The following is a 21,510-nucleotide window of genomic DNA, read 5'->3' as shown; positions in this document are numbered from 1 at the left end:
ATCAGCAAAATAAAAAGACATGGATGGGAAGAAATATTTGCAAACCATATTTCTGAGAAGGGGTTATATCCAGAATATAGAAGGAACTCATGCAACTCAGAAGCCAGAAAAAATCCAACCCAATTAAAAAGTGGGCAAAGGACCTGAATAGCCGTTTTTCCAAAGAAGACACGTAAATGGCGAAGAGGTTCATGAAAAAGGTGTTGAACATCACAAACCATCAGGGCAATGCATATCAAAAACACAATGAGATATCCTCTCACACCTGTTATGATGTCTATTATCAAAATGACAAAAGATGACAGATGCTGGTGAGGATGTAGAGAAAAGGGAACTCTTGTACAGTCTTGGTGGGAATATCATCTGGTACAGCCACTATGGGAAACAATTTGGAGTTTCCTCAGGAAATCAGAAATAAAATGACCATATGATCCAGCAATCCCATTTCTGAGTATATATATCCAAAGGAAATGAAATCACTATCTCAAAGTGATATCTATACCCCCATATTCATAGCAGAATTAGTCACAATAGCCACGGTGTGGAAACCACCTCAGTGTCTGTCATTGGGTGAATGGATAAAATAATATGGTATATATACACAATGGAATATTATTCAGCCATAAAAATTAAGTAAATCCTGTTTGTGACAACATGGTTGAACCTGGAAGGCATTATGCTAAGTGCATTAAGCCAGACAGAGAATGACAAACACCACATGGTATCACTTATATGTGAAATCTTAAAAAGAAATGTTGAACTAATTGAAACAGTAGAAAAGTGGTTGTCAGGGGCTGGGGAGTGGGTGAAATAGGGAGAGGTTGGTAAAAGGTACAAACTTTCAGTTACGAGATGAATCAAGTCTGAGGATCTAATGTATGGTATGGTGGTTATGCAGTAACTCCTCACTTAACAGCAGTTAAGTTCTGCAACTTGAAGCAAAATGATGTATAATGAAACCAATTTTACCATAAGTTAATTGGTGTAAGCAAGACTTAAGTTCCTACAGCATCTCATCAACGTTATAATGAAACGATACCGAACAAAACGGTGTTACTCCAGGACCTACTGTAGTTGATAACACTCTGTTGTATTACTGCAGTTTGCTAAGAACGTAAATGTTCTCACCAAAGGAAAAAAAAGGAAAGTAAATATGTGAGGTGATAGATATGTTAATTAACTTGATGGGGCAGGAAATCCTTTCTCAGTATATACATATGTCAAACCATCGCATTGTATACTTTAAATGTGTTAAGTTTTGTCACTTATACCTCAATTTAAAAGATCACCTACATAACCCTAATTTGTTAGCAAACAGACAAGCAAAGCCCAAGGAAAGTAACTGATCAAAGACCAGACAACTACCAAGTTGGAAAACTGAGATTTTAAGGAGTAATCAGAACATGGAGAAAAAATGCAAGGTACCAATCCCCCTTACCCCTCACATAAACTTTTGATTTGGTTACTCTGAAAATAGCATTTTACAGAAAATCAACATATAATAGGTGGAATCAACCATTTATATAAGCATCTCACTCTAAGAAAAAAGTCGATAATTCTTTCTAGTCTAAATTTTCCAACCTACTTAAGTCTTAAAAAGGAAAATAAATTCTCTTTTTATGAAGATGAAGAACAATTGACTCTTAAGGAAGAATATATAAACTAGAAATCTTGGAAACATTGAAGGTATATTCTTAAGAAAATAGGATTTTTCATCTAAAATTGTACCTTATCGTTTTGTACAAAGTTAAAATAATGTATTAACAAATGACTGAAAAGGGGGTATGACCAAAGAGTAAACATTTGGGAATGTATTTCCCACACTGTTAAAAAGAAAAGTACCCTAAAAACAGAGGATTCTTGTCCTTTGGATGCTGATAACCCTGTGAATACATACTTTGATACTAACAATGAACATAATTAGTTAATACTTCAGTTCTAGTCTATGTTCATCAAGCAATCTTCTCGAAAGAAATATGCCAGACACTGCTTATTGGCCCCCAATATGTCTCCCCTTCTTGAATTAAAAAAAAAAAATTACATTTTTGGGGCACATGACCATCCGGAAGAAAGGCAACATTTTATAACCAGCCATGCAGGCCAGATATGACCATGAGATTTAGTTTTTAGCCACTGTGATGAGAAGAAAAGTGTCGTGTACTGCTTCCAAGTTGTTCCTTATCAGGTTTTGTCAACCCCACCACTATTGACATTTGCGCTGGACAGTTCTGTTGTGGGGCTGTCCTGTGCATTGTAGGATATACTTAGCAGCATCCTTGGATTCTACCCATCACATGTCAGTAGCACCTCCCCGTACTGCCCACTGTGACAACCAAAAATGTCTTCAGACATTGCCAAATGTCCTGAGAACCACGGCTAACAGAAAGTAGCATTACCTCTATTTCCCTTTTCTTTCCTTCCATTGAAATGTGGATGTGGTAGTGAGCCATCTTAGACAATGCAGCAAGAACTTAGAGATGGTAGAACAATAAATAGGAGCCTGAGTTTCTGACTCTATAGAGTCACCATACTGAACTGATGTCACTCATGCCCAAACTATTATGTGAGAGAGAAAAAAAATTGTTTTTCCAAAGCCATGTAGATCATCAGGGATTGACAAACTATGGTCCACAGGCTGAATCTAGCCTCATGCCTGTTTCTAAAAAACAAAAACACAGCCAACCCATTCATTTGCAGATTGTCTATGGCTGCTTTTGTATTAGAAAAACAAAGTAGTGGTGACAGAACATCTGGCCCACAAAGCCTGAAAATATTTAAGTATCTAGCCCCTTAAGTAAACGTTTGTTGTTGACCTCTGGTGTAGAGAATAATGACACTGAAACTTGTATGCTAAATACTATTCTAAATGCATTGTTTACATTACGTCATTTAATCTTCACAGTTAATTCATTCCCATTTTACAGATGAGGAAATCAAGGCAAAGTGATTAAGTAACTTGCCAAAGCTTTGGCAAGGGTGTTGTCTAGTGACAGAGCTGGGATCTGAATTTAGGCAGTCAGCTTCCAAAGCCTGTTGGAAAAGATTGCGTTAATCAATGTAGCTGGCTATACATTGATTCAATATCAGTTATATTTTTTAGTTACTAACTCAATAGAATTTAGATCTGCCAGTGGAATTATTATTCTTTAAATATACCAAGTATCTTTTATTTGACATAACCATGTCTCTATTTTTAAAAGTCAGTCTTCAGAACACAATAAAAGTATATTGTTTTTCCTAAACCTTTACATATGCAGACTTTGTATAGTTAATAGTAAAATTAACCCAAAATACACACTGAAAAGCACATTAAGGTCACTGTCATTTTTAGAAAGTGAATTGGTTCACATCAAGTTCAGGCACAAATTTAGTCTGTGCTTTTTTGTATGATTTTAACATCTACTTTGTAAAATATATTAACTCTCATTTAGCTAAATGAGTAAAAGGGACACAAAAAATATTGAAAGAAGTGATGTCCCAAAGCTTCTAAATTTAAAGAAAAACAATCTACAAATTTAAAAAAGCCCGATGAAGCACAGTTAAGATAAATACCAAGAAATCTATTCCTAAACTCATCATAGTCACACTGTTGGAATCTAAACACAAAGAGAATATCTTGAAAGCAGCAAGAGAAAAACAACTCATCATGTAGGGGAAGCTATACTTGATGTTTGTATCCCCTCAAAATTTATATGTTGAATTCCCGTCCCCAATGCGATAGTATTTGGAGGTGGGGCCTTTATGAGAGCAGAGCCCTCATGAATGGGATTCGTGTCTTTATAAAAGAGACACCAGAGAACTCTCTTGCCCTTTCTGCCATGTGAAGCCACAGCAAAAAGATGGTCACCTATGAACTAGGAAGCAGATCCTCACCAGACACCAAATCTGCCACTGCTTTGATCTTGGACTTCCCAGCTTGCAGAATTGTGAGAAATCAATGTTGATTTGTTTAAGCCACCTAGTCTGTGGTATTTGTGTTATAGCAGTCTGCACAGACTAAGACAGAGAGCGTCAATGTGGTTAAGAGCTGACTTCACATCAGAACAATGGAGGCCAGAAGTTAGTAGGAAAGAGCCCTACAACCCTAATGACCCCCTTGAACTATTACTCTCATTGAAGATATGTTTTAGGTACATACAGGTTCAGGATTGTTATCTTTCTGGTGAATTATCTCTGTTATTAAAACTATATAAGGACCCTTTTTATTCCTAAAAATGCTTTTGTATTAAAGACCATTAGGTCTTATTTTAGTATGGTAGCTTACCTCTGATAAGGGTATCTTTCCTTCATTGTGGCTCAGTCTTCTCACAGTGGGTCCTGGCTTTCTGAAGAGTTTCAGTTCTACTTCTCACCCTTAAACCAGCTCAGTACCATATTTCTATTTAGGGGTGGGTTTTAAAACCTGAGCTACCTAGCCATTTGGGGGCAGTGTCTTTGCTCTGTCTCCCAAGGTTCCCTCTGGTTCTTAAGTGTCCCTTTTCATTTCTGAAACTTTAGGATTTCTTTTTTTAATTCATGCTCAACTATGACACATTTCCCTCTAATTTAGCCAGGGTTTCCTTGAGTTTGTAGCAGGGGAATGGTGTGTTTTGGGGCAAAGACCTGCTGGGTAGTAGTGATAAAAGTCTGTTTGCCATGCATAGTTTGCCATGTTACTGTAATAGAAATTCTCTATGTCACATTTTAAATCAGAGACTCTCAACCTTGGCTACATATTGAGATTACCTGGGAAACTTTGATAAGTACTGGTTTCCTAGATCCACCACCAGAAATTCATTTAATGGGTGTGGGATGAGACCTTGGCATTGGGATTTTTCAGAGCTCCCCAAGCGAGTCTAATGTGCAGCCAAGGCTGAGATACACTGAGACTTCAACAGGCTTGGGAGAAAATTGTTTTACTGGAAAACAGAGATGGATATTTTAAGTAGTTTTTGCTACCTCTCATATCTTTAAAGTTCAGTTGTTTTCCTCTATCTCTACTATGTTTTCCCCTTGAGCCTCTTGACTTTAGAGGTTTTTGACTAGCATGAACAGATCTCTAAATTAGACTTGTACTTTTCTCTCTATATTTACCCACCCAAATATTTTTCTCATTAAAGAAGTTAGCTCTAACAGAAATGTTAGCTATTTAGTCACTTTAAGATGCCTAAGTGTAGTGTGTTTGCCAACTTTTGTTTCGATTTGTTGCTTCTCTTGACGTTTTTCAAGTTTTCCATAAACTACGCCTATTTATGAGTCATAAGAATGTTATAGGGAGAAACTTGTGTTTTTCCCTTGTGTTCTGTACTAACAAGAAAGTCAAGCATGTCTATGACATTACTTTTAATTTTAAAAGGAATTTGTAACTTTGCAATAGTGACATGAGAATTGGCAGTAAGCTGTGAAAAACAAAACTCACTGTTCTTGCTATTCAAGAGTGGATGAAGGATTTAACTGTTGGGGATGCTGGGTTACTTGATATTCTTTGTGACAGAGTAAAAACAGTTCTTTAATCAAGGACTATATTGAATTCCAGGTATTTAGTTACAGATGTTTTCTTTGAAGGGTCAATTGTCCTGTGGTATGTGAAGACAGAATGTGATGTGTTTGATTATCCAGTGAGCCATTTAGCTTCATGATTTTCCTCTGCTTTTACTTCTGTAAGCTGTTCTACAGATTGTACTTGTGGTTTCAAAAGGGAAACATGAATTGATTAGCTGGGGAATTGACTGGGAAAAGTCATCCAAAGTGAAGGTTCACTGAAAATGGATTACTGTCTCTTCACTTATGAAAGACAAAAACTTAGAAAACATTATTTAAATAGGTAATATGTATACATGGCTTAAAAAATTCAAACAGCACAAAATGGTAGATCATAAAAAATAAGTCTTCTAAATATCCACTGTAGCTAAATTATGTTGATACTATGTACTCTTGATAGGATGTGATGAAAATGGCACTTCTGTGGTTTTCCTTCCAAAAATTCATAACTCCAATCTAGTCATGAAGATATCATACAAATTCCATTAGAAGGGCATCCTACAAAATACTTGACCGTTACTCGAAATTGTTGAGGTCATCAGAAATAAGGAAAGTCAAAGAAACTGCCACGGACAAGAGGAGCCTAAGGAGACACGGCAACTAAGTATAATATGGTATACGAGATGGGATCCGGGGACAGAAAAAGGACATTAGGTAAAAACTTAAAAAATCTGAATAAATTGTGCACTTTAGTTAATAGTAATGCATCAATACTGGTTCATTAATTATGGCTAAGGTACTGTGCTAATGTAAGATGTTAACCACAGGGGAAACAGTGCAAGGGATATGAGAACGTCTCTGCTGAGCTTCTCAATGTTTATGTAACTCTAAACTGTTCTAAAAAATAAAAGGTTTTTTAAAGTCTTCTTCCTTCCCTGAACCTCCAGTACCCTGGTCTAAAGGGAACCACTTCTTGCCATTTTCTTGTGACTCCTTTCAGAGAGATTTTAGCCCAATATAAACATAATGTATATGTCCCTCTCCCTTCCGTTTAAAAAACAACAACAAAACCAGAAAAATAGCAACATACCATATGTTGTATTCTTACTTCACGTAAGATTGTTGCATATTAACACATATATTCATTAGTATTCATTGTATTTCATTATCTAGATATACAACAGTTTAACTGGTCTCCTACTGATCGATAGTTAGGGTTGTTCTATTAGACTGCAATGTATTGGTTTATAACCCTAACATTTGGAACAGAGTTGGGGGTTGGCATGGTGGGGAGGGGACAATCAAGTTTTATTTTGATATTTAGTTGGATTAAATGATAGATTTAATATACTTCTCTTTAGAAACAATCAAGTTTTATTTTAATGTTTTGTTAGATTTATTCACGCGTTCATTTATTTAATATCATACTTATCTCTATAAGAGAATTTGAGGCAGGGTGTCTCCTATTTAGTTATTTAAATTTTGATGAATATCTGGGAGATGCCTCCTATGTTCTAGTCATAATACCAAATAAATAATTAAATTGCAGGTGATACAGAAATGTATTGAGATACAGGCTCAGATATGGCTCATGGTGAAATGAGAGACACGGACCCAGAAATATGATCATATTTCTATGATCTGTGTTAACACTGTGTTACAGCCTACTGAAGAGGCACAGAGGAGGAAGTGCCTACGCTATACATTGTATTTTCCGTTGAGTTTTAGGTATCATTCCAAATGAGCTCAGAAAAAGGAGGTAAAGGTTCATGGTTGACTCAGTTGAATGGTCTTTGTCACCAAGGGAAGGGAATGTCCTCAATTCTCTCCTGTTCATAGTATCTAGAATCAGAGACTTTAGGTTTTTAGAGCAAAGTGAGTCAGCTTCCACTCTAAGTCAAGTCTCTGGGAAAATGTCCTGTAAATTGTTTGGATTTATAAGCAGTACAAAATATTCAGTAACACGATTTCCTTACATTTTAGTATATATTCCAGAAAGTTATTATATACTCTGGTATGGTGATGCTGCTACACATAGCTACGAAACTTGTTCATTGTTTACCAAGGTTATAGCTAAATATGGAGGAAAACAAAACAAAGGGAGATAAAGTGTTGTGCTTTTCACTAGTTCCTTTTCATGATAAACAAAGCTTTCCTCCATGAGCTAGCCTTGCTTTTCTTTCTTGTCTAACAGCTTCAAGGGTTAGCTCTTTTTTGTTTATTTTTAAATTATATTTATTTTAATTACAAAATAAATAGATGAGTTCGTTCCTACAAGATATTCAAACACTGTTCCCCTTGACTCCAGTCCCACGCCTGTCCACCAAAGGAACCAGCCATTCATTGCTCTCTGTTTGGGTGTGTGTGTGTGTGTGTGTGTGTGTGTGTGTGTAACATTGATGGTGTCATACAAAATGTACTGTCCCATTTGATATGTTCTCTTGGGCATTGTATTAAAGGGCATTTAAAGTCATAACATGTTGATTGACCTTATTCCATTTCATGGATGTAACAGAATTAATTTAACCTTTCTGCTGTTCTTGGCTTTTTAGGCCGTTACCATTTGGGGATTGTTATTACAAATTACACTGCTGTGAACCCTCTTGTATTTATTCCCTGTACATTGTGAGAGTTTCTCTAGGTTATCAAGAAGTAGATTCGCTACTCATAGGTTTTGTGATTTTAAATTTTGCTAGATATTACTAACATGTTGCATGAGAAAAATAAGGTATAGAAAAATAAGGTATAGTGGATAGTATAATAACATTTATGTTGGAAGAAAAGCCTAGATATGTCACAGAAACATTCCATTAACCAGACTGATAATGGCTGAAATTTTTAGAGAGAATACTAGACTTCAGAATAGTGGTGAAAGGGATTTTGGCCTTTTCAGCGATGTTTAGGTTTTCATAACAAGAACATATTCATGTATTACTTGAGTTATAAATAGTTACCAATAAAAGTACAGAGATGTTTGAATAATTTATATGTATCTTTATGCTATAGTCATAGAATTATCCCTGTTTTCAACCAAATTTTAACGATGTATCAGGGTATTGAAAAAAGAAATCAATATATTTCAAAAAGAATCAGATGAAGGTAGTTGAGGATCACATTCTTTGGCCACTGTCATCCCAGTCAGGTATTTAATCACCGTGGGTTTTCTAGATTTCATAGTAAAAAGCTATATGTTATTCTAGCTTTCTGTTTACAATGTTTGGATTCTAGTACAAGTGACAAAAAATATTTTTAATTTTACTATTGCCTTAATGCCCTTTCATGCAAAAAAGAACACTTAAATAATGCCAGTGTTGTGTGCATATAGTAAACAACTGCTTAGATTATGTGGCTCCAAAGAATAGGTGTTTTTTTAATATGTAACTTTTGTTTTTCTTAAAGAGATGTGAAAGCTGGAAATATTCTTCTTGGAGAAGATGGCTCAGTACAGATTGCAGGTAATGATTAGTATTTCTTTTTATTTTGATAATGGTCAGTAGAACCATATTACTCATCTTTTACAGTTTCTTAGTCAGTTTGCTCTTCTCTTCCCTGGACCATTTCTAGTCAAGCATCCTATTTTGGCACATCCCTGCTGATTTTCAAGATATCCTCTACTACTCAATCTTCTTTTTTGATCTTAGACATTTTTCTGACCATTACTCATTACCTTTCATTTATCCACTCTTTATCCTCCATTAGGGTCTTCTTCTATGGGTTCTCATGACATTCTGTACTTTCCTTTAAAGGAGAAGTACTCAAGAAACTTCATTGTGTTTAAGAATAAATACTTCATAGAAAGGTGATACAGAGCTGCTTCTGTCCTGGCGGGAATGGGGTATATGCCAGTTAAGAAGAGGCATCTGAGAGGGGGAAGTGCACTTTGGGGAGATTCAGAGCTGAAGAGATGAGTTGGAGTCCAAGGCCTGTAAAAGTGGCTGTCCTTGTGAAATACCCCTTCCTCCAAACTGAGACTCCAGAGTGGCTCTACCACAGGATTATTGACAAGCAGACCATCTGAGCAAACCTCAGCTTAGTCCCATGGGCACTGCTGGAACAGTCAGGTTATTTGGCAGGAGGAGGATAACCACCCAAAATTTAATTATTTCTTCAGATTTAGAAGAAATCTAAATCTGATTCAAATAGGCACACATCTTCATGTCCTAAGGTAAGGGGATATTTTAGCCTAGCCACATAATGCTCTAACATAAAGGAAAAGATTATAAATTTGACTCCTTTAAAACGACCAACTTCTATTCATCAAAAAAAGGAACAGTTTATCATCATCAATAAGTAAAAAGCAAACCACAGAGTAAAAAGATATTTGTAGCATGCATAACAGACAAAAGGCTCAAATTTAGAATATATAAAGAGCTCATTACAAAAATGGGCATAAAACTTCCCAAACGAAGACATCAAAACATAAATATAATAAAAGGTGTTCAGTCTCACTAGTCACCAATTAAATGCAAAGTAGAATAACATTGGATAGCATGTTATACTGACTGACCTGGCGAAAACATCTAACAATACCAGTAGTTAGTATGGGTGTAAAGTAAGGAAAAATCTCATACTCTGATGTGGGAATGTAAATTAGTATAAACATTTTATTACAATATGCATACCCTAAGACTGGCTTCTAGGTGTATGGCCTAGAGAAATTCATGCTTACGTGTACCACGGTACTAATAAGCATGGAAAGTTTGAAACAGTCCCAAGTCTTTCATTAGTAGAATGGATAAATAAATTGTGTTTAATTTATACATTAGAATACTATCTAGTGATGAAATTGAATAGAACTACAGCTACGTACAAAAGCGTTAATAAATTATAAAGCCATAACATGAAAGAATCCAGTCAAATAGAATATACAGCATGTGATTCCATTTATGTAAGTTCAGCACCAGACACAATTATGCTGTATTGCTTAGAGAAGCAAAATCAAGTGGTGAAAAACTAAAGACGAGGATTCTATGAAGAGGGCAAGTAAGAAGCACCAGAAATCTTTCTCCCCACCTAGACAGCAATTGAACTGGCAGAATCTGTCTCATGTACAGCAGGTCCTCAAATAATGTTTCATTCAATGTTATTTCATTATAATGTTGATGAGATACCATGAGAACTTAACTCTTGTTTGTATCAGTTAGCCTGTGGTAAAATTGGTTTCATTATACACCAATTCACTTAAAGTGGCAGAACCTGTTGACGATGTCAAGTGAAGCCCTACTGTAACTATTTTGAAATTCTGTAGTCCATTAAAGGCTTGGAAATTCTAAGGGAAGTCTTGGAAGATAAATTATGGTTTATTTTGGCCAATTTCAGAGCTATTTATTCCTTGACTATCAGCCACATTGCAGGTAGCTGTGCACATGTTTTTGGAGCGACTTGCACACAGCTTGTGGGAACCATGGTGAGCAAAAAGGATCCTGTCCTCCAAATATCAGGGATCTTTGCTCTGATCACTGATTGCTGCTTTTGATCACAAAGGTGAGGGCAGAGAGGTGAGCAGCTGTTGTTGCTGCACCGCCCCCCTGCCAAGTGACTTCCAGGGGGAATTAATGGGTCAGCGCCTTTTTTCCTTCCCTTCATTTTTCTTTTCTTTCCCTTTTCGGAGCCAGACATTAGAGACTAGGACATTAAAAAACAACTACATGTACAGGGAAAATTGGAAAGTGACTGCATATGCCCAGCAAAAAGTGCAGAAAAGACCTGAGAAGAACTTAAGTTAACATCTTTGACTGATGCTTGACACAGACACAGTCTACAACAACCAAAAAGAAAAGAAGAACAAAAATGAACAAACCCTGGGAAAGGGGTAGAATATGATCTCCAGAGTTGTCATATTATTAGATTCCAGTCTTCAGTTTTCAACAGCAAAATCACAAGGTATTGAATGAAACAGGAAAGTGTGACCCATTCAAAGGAAATAAATAAATCAACAAATACTGAAAAAAGACCTGATGGCCGAGCTACTAGACAAAGATTTTAAAACAGCAGTCTTCAGGATGCTCAGAGAACTAAAGGATGATATAGAGAAACTAAAGAAAACAATGTGTGAACAAACTGAAACTATTACTAACGAGGGAAAACCTAAAAGTAACTAAAAAGAAATTCTGGAGCTAAAAAGTGCTACAAGCTGTGCTGTGAAATGAAAACTCACTAGAAGAATTTAGTTGAAGATTTGAGCTGACAGAAGAAAGAATTGGTAAACTTGAAGATAGGGAAATGGAAATTAGCAAGTCTGATGAATACAAAGGAAAAAGGTGAAGAAAAGTGCACAGAGCCTGAGGGACTTGTTGGAAACCATTAAGTGGACCAACATATACATTGTTGGAGGCCCAGAAGAAGAAAGGAGTGGTGAAAATATTTGAAGAAATAATGATTGAAAACATTCCAAATTTGATGAAAGACATGAATATAAACATCCAAGAGGCTTGGAAACATCATTTCCAAGGAAGATGAACTCTAAGAGAGTCACACAGAGACACATTATATTCAAACTTAATGTAAGCCAAAGACAAAGAATCTTGAACGCAGCAAGAGAGAAGTGACTCGTCACATACAAAGTTATATTCAATAAGGTTGTCAACAGATTTCTCATTGAAAACTTTTGGAGGCCAGAAGGCAGTGGGCCAATATGTTCAGAGCTAAAAGAAAAAAAAAAAGTTAGTCAAGAATCCTATGTCCAATAAAACTGTCCATCAAAAATGAGGGCTAAATTAAGACATTCCCAGATAAATAAAAGCTGAGGGAATGTTTTCACTAGACCTACCCTGCAAGAAATACTCAAGGGCGTCCTGCAAAGTGAAATGAAAAGACTAGACGGTAACTCCAAGCAGTATGAAGAAATAAAGATCTCAATAAAGGTAACTATATGGACAAGTTTAAAAAACATTATTATAAGTATTGTAAAAATGGTTTGTAGCTCAACTTTTTTTTTTTCCTACATGATTTAAGAGACTAATGCATTTAAAAAAATTAGTCCTTTATATTTCTGAGCACACAGTGTATTAAGATGTAATTTTGTAACAGCAGCAACCAAAAATGGTGGGAACAGTGCTGTAAAAGGGAAGAGTTTCTGTATATTATTGAAGGTAAGCTGGTATAAATTCAAATTACAGTGTTATAATTTTAGAATGATAAATGTAATTCTTATGGTAGCCACAAAAAAGTAGCTATAGAATATAGACAAAAGGAAATGAGAAATAATTTAAGCATTTCATAACAAAATATCAACTAAACACAAAAGAGGTAATGCAGGAAATGGGAGCAAAACTATTAGATATGTAGACAATAAATAACACAATGACCGAAGTCCCACCTTATCAGTAATTGCTTTAACTGTAAATGGATTAACTCTCCAATGAAAAGACAGATTGGCAGAGTGGATAAAAACACATGATCCAAATATATGCTGTCTATAAGGGACTCACTTTATATCTAAAGTCACAAAATAGATTGAAAATGAAAAGATGGAAAAATACATGCAAATAGTAACCAGAGAGAAGGGCTGGCTATTCTAATATCAGATAAAATAGACATTATATCATGAAAGGTTACAGGAAACAAGTACATTGCGTATTAATAGAAGAGTCAATACAGCAAGATAATATATGTATTATATATATATATAAAATACATATATGTGTGTCTATATATATGTATACATATATATATATGTACACACACACACCCACACACAACTTACTAAAAGCCATCTATGAAAGACCTACAATGAACATTATATTCCATGATGAAAGAGTGAAAGCTTTCCCTGAGTTCAGAAACACAGCAAGGATGTCTGCTTTTGCCACTTCTATTTAACGTAGTACTGGAAGATCTAGGTTGAACAATTAGGCAAGAGAAATAAAAGAAATTCAGACTGGAAAAAAAAGTAAATTATCTCTGCAGATTACATGGGTCTGCACCGAACATTCTGTAAACGATTTGAACTAAAATTAATTTAGCAAAGTAGGATACAAAGTCAACACACAAAGATCAGTTGCATTTTATTTACTAACAATGAACAATTTGAAAGGAAATTACAAAAACAGTTCCGCTTACAAGTAGCATCTAAAAGAATAAAATACATAGTTGTTTACCAAGAGAGGAAAGATTTATACAATGAAAACTACAAAAGATTGTTGAAAGAAATTAAAGAAAACATATATTAATGGAAACACATCCCATGTTCATGGACTGGAATATTATACAGTTTTCTCCCGCTATCCTGAAGTAGATTGTTCCTGTGAACCCTTCCGTAAGCCAAAATGGTGTAAAGCGAAGAGTATCCCTCACTTTTAGAAAGTTCACATCATGCCACTTGCTTTCACAAAGGACCTACATTAGTATGGTAATGGATTTGTTGGTAAAAGCAAAAATCCTGTTTGCATTTCTCTCGGTTAGTGAAAGCAGTTACTCATGTAGGTCTTTTCATAAAAGCAAAGTGGCATAATGCAAACTTTAGAAAAGTGGGGTATACCTGTATTGTTAAAATGCCAAGACTACCCGAAGTGATCTACAGATTCAATGCAATCACTATCAAAATCACAATAATGTTTTTGTAGAAATAGAAAAACCCATCCTGCAATTCCTGTGGAATCTCAGGTAACCTCAAATACCCAGGACAATCTGGGAAAGGAATGAACAGAGCTGGAGGATTCCACACTTCCTGTTTTCAGAACTTAATGCACAGCGACAGTGAAAAACAGCATGTTGTGGGCCTAAAGAGAGACATAGAGACAAATGGAATAGAAATGAGAGCCCAGAAGTAAACCCTCATGTGTATGGTGAAAGGAGTTTGACAAGGGTGCCAAGACTGTTCAGTGGGGAAAGGACAAATGGTTCTGAGAAAACTGGGTACCCTTATCTAATACCATGTACAAAAATTAATTCAAAATGGATCAAAGTCCTCAGTGTAAGACCTAAAACAATGAAACTCTTAGAAGAAAGCAGAGCAAAAGTTTCAAGACATTGGGTTTGGCATTGACTTCTTTGATATGATGCCAAAGGCACAGACACCAGAAGAAAAAGACAAATAGACCTTTATGAAAATTTTAAAATTTTGTACCTCAAAAGACACTACCAACAGAGTAAAAATGGGATCCATGGAATGGCAGAAAATATTTGCAAATCACATATATGGCAAAAGACTAATATCCAGAATATATAGAGAACTCCTAGAACTTAAAAGAATGGCTTAAAAATGGGCTTGAATAGACTTACTCCAGAGAAGATATACAAATGGCCCATAAGCACATGAAAAGATACTCAACATCACTAATTATTAAAACTACAAGGTGATACTACCTCATGCCCATCAGGATTGCTACTATCAAAAAAGGAGGGGGAGGGGCCGGCCCGGTGGCTCAGGCGGTTGGAGCTCCGTGCTCCTAACTCCGAAGGCTGCCGGTTCCATTCCCACATGGGCCAGTGGGCTCTCAACCACAAGGTTGCCAGTTCAATTCCTCATGTCCCGCAAGGGATGGTGGGCTGTGCCCCCTGCAACTAAGATTGCGCATGGCACCTTGAGCTGAGCTGCTGCTGAGCTCCCAGATGGCTCAGTTGGTTGGAGCATGTCCTCTCAACCACAAGGTTGCTGGTTCGACTCCCACAAGGGATGGTGGGCTGTGCCCCCTGCAACTAGCAATGTCAACTGGACCTGGAGCTGAGCTGCGCCCTCCACAACTAAGACTGAAAGGACAACAACTTGAAGCTGAACGGCACCCTCCACAACTAAGATTGAAAGGACAACAACTTGACTTGGAAAAAAATACTGGAAGTACACACTGTTCCCCAATAAAGTCCGGTTCCCTTTCCCTCATAAAATCTTTAAAAAAAAAAAAAAAAAAGGAAAATAACAACATGGATGTGGAGAAATTGGAATCCTTGTTCACTGTTGGTGGGAATGTAAAATGGTACAGCTGCCCTGGAAAACAGTATGGCATTTCCTCAAACGATTAAAATACTAAATGATCCAGCAATTTCTGGGTATATAACCCCACAGAACTAAAAGCAGGGACTCAAACAGATATTTGTACACCCATTTTTATAGCAGTATTATTCACAGTGGCTAAATCGTGGAAACAACCGAAGTGTTCATCAGTGGATGAATCAGTACCCAAAATGTCATATATACATATAATAGAATGTTATTTAGCCTATGAAGGAGGGAAATTCTGATGTGCTCCAACATGGATGAACCTTGAGGACATTATGCTAAGTGAATAAGCCAGTGGATAAACAGACAAATATAGTATGATTCCACTTGAGGTACTTAGTCAAAATCATAGCGACGGAAAGTAGAATGGTGTTTGCCAGGGACTAGGGGAGGGGGCATTGGGGAGTTATTGTTTAATGGATATAGAGTTTCAGTTTGGGAAGATGAAATGAAAAGAAGGGATTGGAGCAAGGAGGAAAAAGATGATATATTGGGGTGGAGAGGAATGGAATGGAGGACCTGGTAAAGTGTGTCTTAATTTAGTCAAGAAGTTCAGCAGGAGGAAGATATCATTCTGTGTGTATATAGGACTATAACTACATTATATTATTTTCCTATTCATTTATGTTACTTTACTTTTAATACCTTGATGTTGTATTCTATTTTAGACTTTGGGGTTAGTGCTTTTTTAGCAACTGGTGGTGATATTACCCGAAATAAAGTGAGAAAGACCTTTGTTGGCACCCCTTGCTGGATGGCACCCGAAGTTATGGAACAGGTACTGTGTCTTTTTGAAATGGTTTAGGGTTTTGTTATGAAATTGAAAAACACTGAGTAGTGTTTGCATTTGTTTGTTGTACTAGGTTAGCGTTGGGAAATACATGTTTCTGTTCCTTGGTTAAAACTTTGGTCCTCCCTTTAAAAAACAAAAAAAACACACGACTATAGAACTTTACAAAGGACATATGAAACTCAGGGTTTATATCAAAGACAACTAAGGAATAATATAATGAAGATTGGTTTAATAATATTTCCCTTAATTAAATGACCTAATCTTTTTACATGTACTTTTGTTGCTGTGGTTCTTGAGGGACTAGTTTTTCCCATGTCCCCATTTCCCATTTGCTCTCAGACAACTACAGTCTGATGTCACTCATCCTGTCACCTTACAGAAATTGCTAAGTCTCAAAACCAGTTCTCATTTCTTGTTCCTTGTTCTCTTCGTGGCATTTGACACTATTGGCCATTCCCACCTTTCACTTCCTTAGCTTCCCTAGGTAGTTTTCTCATAGTTTGCTACTTGTCAGGCCATTTCTCTGACTTCTCTGGCTTTCCTTCTACTGCTAAATGACCCTGCTCGCCACGACCTTGTTCTTGACTTCTACTCGTCTCTGACATACTCACTAGATGTTCTCTTTGCTTCCCACCTATTATTTCTAAATTATATCCAGTCCCGTCTTGTTTCCTCAGCCTTTAGGTAGATATTTCTAACTCCCTATAGGTGTTTTGCAGACATGTCTTATTTGTATAGCAAACTCAGTATGTAGAACTGAATTTACTTTCACTCTGTTATAATGCCCGTCTTCACCCTGTTGGTGAGGGAAGGATTCCCACCCTAGGGTTATGTGGATGGTTTAGTACACAACATGTGACACTGGACCGATGAGGTTGACAGCAGTTATTTGGTTGGTGCAAAAGTAATAGTGGTTTAAAAGTTTAAAAATAATTGTTTAAAAGTTTAAAAACAATTACTGATAATTGCATATACACATAGCTGGGGCGGAATAGGATACTGCATGCCACACGGGGTTGTACTCAGGAAGAGAGTGAACCGTTACTGTGGCAGACAATATTTGTGGTAGCAAGAAAGTGAGATGCCCTTTGGTTTCCTTGTGTGGATGTGATTGGCTCATTTGAATAATTCTGAGGGCTGGCAGCGACCTGAAACCTGCTACTCAGGGATAAGCAGGAACTACACCTGGTCCAATTGATAATAAGGTTGTTTGGCTAGGATACCTTATCCTCAGGAGCAAGGGGGAGGGTAACTTGCCCTTAGGTCATTAGAGACCCTTCTATTTACCAGATGTCAAGACAGCACAGAATATGGAGCTTTAATTTTAGGTCTCAAACCACACACTCCCAAAACTATTTCTACTCCTATATTGTTTAGAATAGAAAACTGAAATATTTACTTGTATAATATACTGGTAACAGTATAACAGGAGAGAAATTTGGCAAGATATTCACACCAACAACTTTAAAAATATTCACACTTTTTGTAACTTTTTTTCATTATAAAAATTAAGGTGATAAAACAATACCATAGCATAGGAAATTTTGAAAACGAAAGACTCACCACCACTGCCTAACATTTTGTTCTAGTTTTTCCATATTTGTATAGCCAATATACCTGTTTGTAATAGTATCAAAACTTATGAACAATTTTGTATTCTTTTTTCTTCATAAGTGCTTTATCACAGGTGGTTTTCTGTATTTTCATATAGAATTCATTACCACTGCTTTTAGTTAATATAGTATTTCTTTAAGTGAATATACCATATTTAACAATTTCCCCATTGTGGTGAACATTGATTCAGGTTGCCTCTTTTAATTTTTAAGTTTTTGCTCTTACCAAGTATATTTAGCTTTTGCCTACTTTAGATTATTTTATTGGTTTAAAGCAGGGGTGTCCAAACTGCGGCCCGCGGGCCAACTGCGGCCCATGATCCATTGTTAATTGGCCTGCAGCAAATTCCAAAAATATATTTAGTTTACTTAAATAAACCAGGTGAGGCAATACGTACTTCACCTCGACTGAGTTGCCCAGTTGTTTGTGTATTTTACCACATATGGCCCTTGGTGAAAAACGTTGAAAAAAGTTTGGATACCCCTGGTTTAAAGCTTATGAACACTTCCATGGTCCTTGATACATGTTTGAAGCTACCTTTTAAAAATGCACTTAGGGTGGTAAAAGTCATCATGTACATCTCTGTTCTTTTCAGGTCCGAGGTTATGATTTCAAAGCTGACATCTGGAGTTTTGGGATCACAGCAATTGAACTGGCAACAGGGGCTGCTCCTTACCATAAGTATCCGCCAATGAAGGTGAGGCTCACATTCCAAATACTGCCCCAGCTCATGTCCCAATACCTTTTCAGAGCCTTTCTGCATTTGACATTTTTATCTGTAGAATTCTGCCCTGTATTCCTTGTACCTCCTGTAGCAGTTGAAATCTGTATTAGATGTTTGGTGTTTAGCGTTGGATGACTCTACATTGTAGTGGACATTTTTGTATGATGACTCTCCATCTTCTGACTCGGTAATTAGTTTGATGTTAGGATCTGATGTCTCTCATTTTAGTGTGTGTTCCTTACAGTCACCTGTGTAGGACAGCCTTAATATGGGGATGCTGATCATTTCTACTTCATAAGGTTGTTGGAAGGGTTACATATTAATAGTAATTATAGCTGATGCTCATTGAGCATTTATCTGTGCCTGGCACTGTTTTAAGTGCTTTTCATATATTTGGTAAGATAATTCATGCAAAGTGTCCATGTGCTATACGTAAGTATTATTTTCATTATTATCGAATAAAAGTTCAAGTAAAAGTTTGCTTTGTGGTAGGGCACTGAGCAGCTTTTATGAAAAGGCTTATAATTACATCCTGATGTGATAGTTAACCTGAAACGTAGTTAGTAATCCTGCCTCCAACCTTAGTGCCAGAGTGAGTTTTTGGGGTTTCAAGATGGTGCTGCCAGTACTGTTGGTAACTGGCTTTATCTGTGTGACCCCTTAGTTCTAATATGCACGAGTTCTATTCTTCTGTTTGTAGCTGTAGCTATTGTGTATAGTTCTGCTTGCCCACTTTGCAAGATACCCTATGACTGTTTAAAATGTCAAACCACTATTGTGAATTGTTTTCATATTGATATTCACATCTGTATGATCTTAGTACACTTGAAATGTCATTCTGTCCCCTTTAAGGCTCTAACATTGTAGAGAGGGACAACACCAGTAAAAGGATATTATGAAAAATCTCTCTCTCTCCATATTCAAAACATACATGTATTGACGTGCATATATTATTGGTGAAATTTTGATTCTGTGAAAGGTTAGTGATGTTTTAAGGCCATGGTTTTCGTAAAGGTTGAAGATTCTTAGGAGGAAGTGGATGTTCATAAGGATTTACGAATGATTCCCCCCTCCCCCCACTCTGGTTCAAGCCGTTGTTTCTCAGTCTAGTTGTGTAGGACACAGCTCCCTGGCCCATGCTGGTGTTATGAGCCTTGCGCTCCCTCTCACTGAGGCAGCCTCGGTCGGTAGTCGGACGCTCACAGCAGCTCACAGCAGGTCTCGCCGGCTCCCAGCCACTCACGCTCGTCTCCAGCCACTCATAGCGGCACACGGTAGCCCACAGCAGCACTCAGCAGCCCACGGCAGCTCACGCCAAGCTCCTGCTACTCGCAGCCCGGGTCCAGGGAGAGCTGTTATTCACAATCTTAGCTGTAGAGGGCGCAGCTCGCTGGCCCATGTGGGAATCGAACCAGCGACCTCGGCGTTAAGAACATGGCGCTCCAATCACCTGAGCCCCTGGGCTAGCCTGGATTTTTTTTTTTTTTTTAATAACTGTAAGGTGGGAGGCTATTTTTAGGCCAAAGAAATGTCTTATTTTTTAAAAAAGGAGGTTGGGGGAGCATGAGATTTACTTTTCATCCGTTAATAGGCAGTGACTCCTGCCTGTAGCCAGATGTTAACCTCTTTGCTCAAAATGACAAATATCACCAACCTTAGAATTTCAGTAAATGTAAATCTGAAAAGCAAGTAATAATTCTGATTATAGCCTCCTTTTATTTTTTAGTGTTGTCTTGGTTTTTAGAAAATAGCTTATACTTTATAAAAAACTCAAGCAGTATAGAAAAACACAAATAACCCCAAGTCCCATCACATAAATATGACTTTCATTACTTACATCTCTGTGAATCAAGCTAGTATGTTGCCATGAAAGCCACAGTCAAAGAAGGAAGAGATGGACAGAATAGTCAGTTTATTCAGGGAAGGTAGGAAAAATGAGAACTTTAAAAAATAGGCTGTATCTTTGTTAACTAGGACATCATCAGTGATTTCTATGATAGAAGTTTCTGAGGAGTTCCAGGAAGAGAGGGCCAGATTACAAGGTGTCAGGTTGAAACAGAGCCATGAATAAGTGAAGTCAGCAAGGTCACACTCTGAATTTTGCTATGGTTTTAATATTGTTTTAGAGATAGTTTGGCAGTGTAAGAATGGGGACAGAAGACATGAAGAAAGGACTAACCAAAGAACATAACGCTGTTGATGCAGTTGAGCTCTGGCAGGCACGTCGTCTGGGAAGCCAACTTTCTATAGGATATTGTTTATGTAGAAAACACCTAAATACTCTGGGTTCTGAACAACTGATCTAGATATGAACTAGTAGAAAATAAAATCTGCTTGTATGTTGGGGGTTGTCTATATTGAAAAATCTTGGCCACAATATTTAACATTACTGAGTCTTAAGTTTTTATCATATTGAAAATTCTAACAGGTTTTGATGCTGACACTGCAAAATGATCCTCCTTCTTTGGAAACTGGTGTTCAAGATAAAGAAATGCTGAAAAAATATGGAAAATCATTTAGAAAAATGATTTCATTATGTCTTCAGAAGGATCCCGAAAAAAGGTAAAATATGAGATAAAGCTTACTTTTCTCTTCATCTAATATGTAACCCATTGTGGGAAGTCTAGGAATCACATACATACATATGTAGGGAATTATTTGTGCATATTCAAAGAAACTATAAACTATAAAAAAATAATACACAGACCATTACCCTAGGTTGGAAATGAATAAATTGCTTTCTTCTTTTTAGTATATGATGTATCCTAAATAGTTCAGCTATTTCCTGGTTAATTTCTTATAATTATGAATTTGTATGTTGTGAATTCTGTATTAATAAAACGTCAAATTAGTGGGAGGGCTCGTTTTTAATTTGCATTTAAAAGTTATAAGTAAAATATCTTAATGCTGCTTACAGATTTAATAGTAAAAGAAATATACATAGCAAATGTTTAAATATAATCATATTTATTTCTTTATTGG

General features: G+C 36.7%; 1 protein-coding gene across 1 annotated transcript in view; it reads left to right on the top strand.

Moving 5' to 3' along the window:
* The window catches only part of OXSR1 (oxidative stress responsive kinase 1), a 75,961-nt gene that overhangs the window by 34,210 nt on the left and 20,241 nt on the right, over positions 1-21,510 (top strand). Inside the window, exons 5-8 of the mRNA XM_019727612.2 lie at positions 8,860-8,915; positions 16,066-16,175; positions 18,400-18,501; positions 20,957-21,090. Coding sequence (XP_019583171.1) covers positions 8,860-8,915; positions 16,066-16,175; positions 18,400-18,501; positions 20,957-21,090 — 402 coding nt within the window. The remainder of the gene's footprint in view (positions 1-8,859; positions 8,916-16,065; positions 16,176-18,399; positions 18,502-20,956; positions 21,091-21,510) is intronic.

The sequence above is a fragment of the Rhinolophus sinicus genome, linkage group LG10 (assembly GCF_036562045.2).
Source record: "Rhinolophus sinicus isolate RSC01 linkage group LG10, ASM3656204v1, whole genome shotgun sequence".
NCBI classification, from domain to species: Eukaryota; Metazoa; Chordata; class Mammalia; order Chiroptera; family Rhinolophidae; genus Rhinolophus; species Rhinolophus sinicus.
The sequence above is the reverse complement of the archived record's forward strand: the minus strand, read 5'-3'. Positions and strand labels throughout refer to the sequence as shown.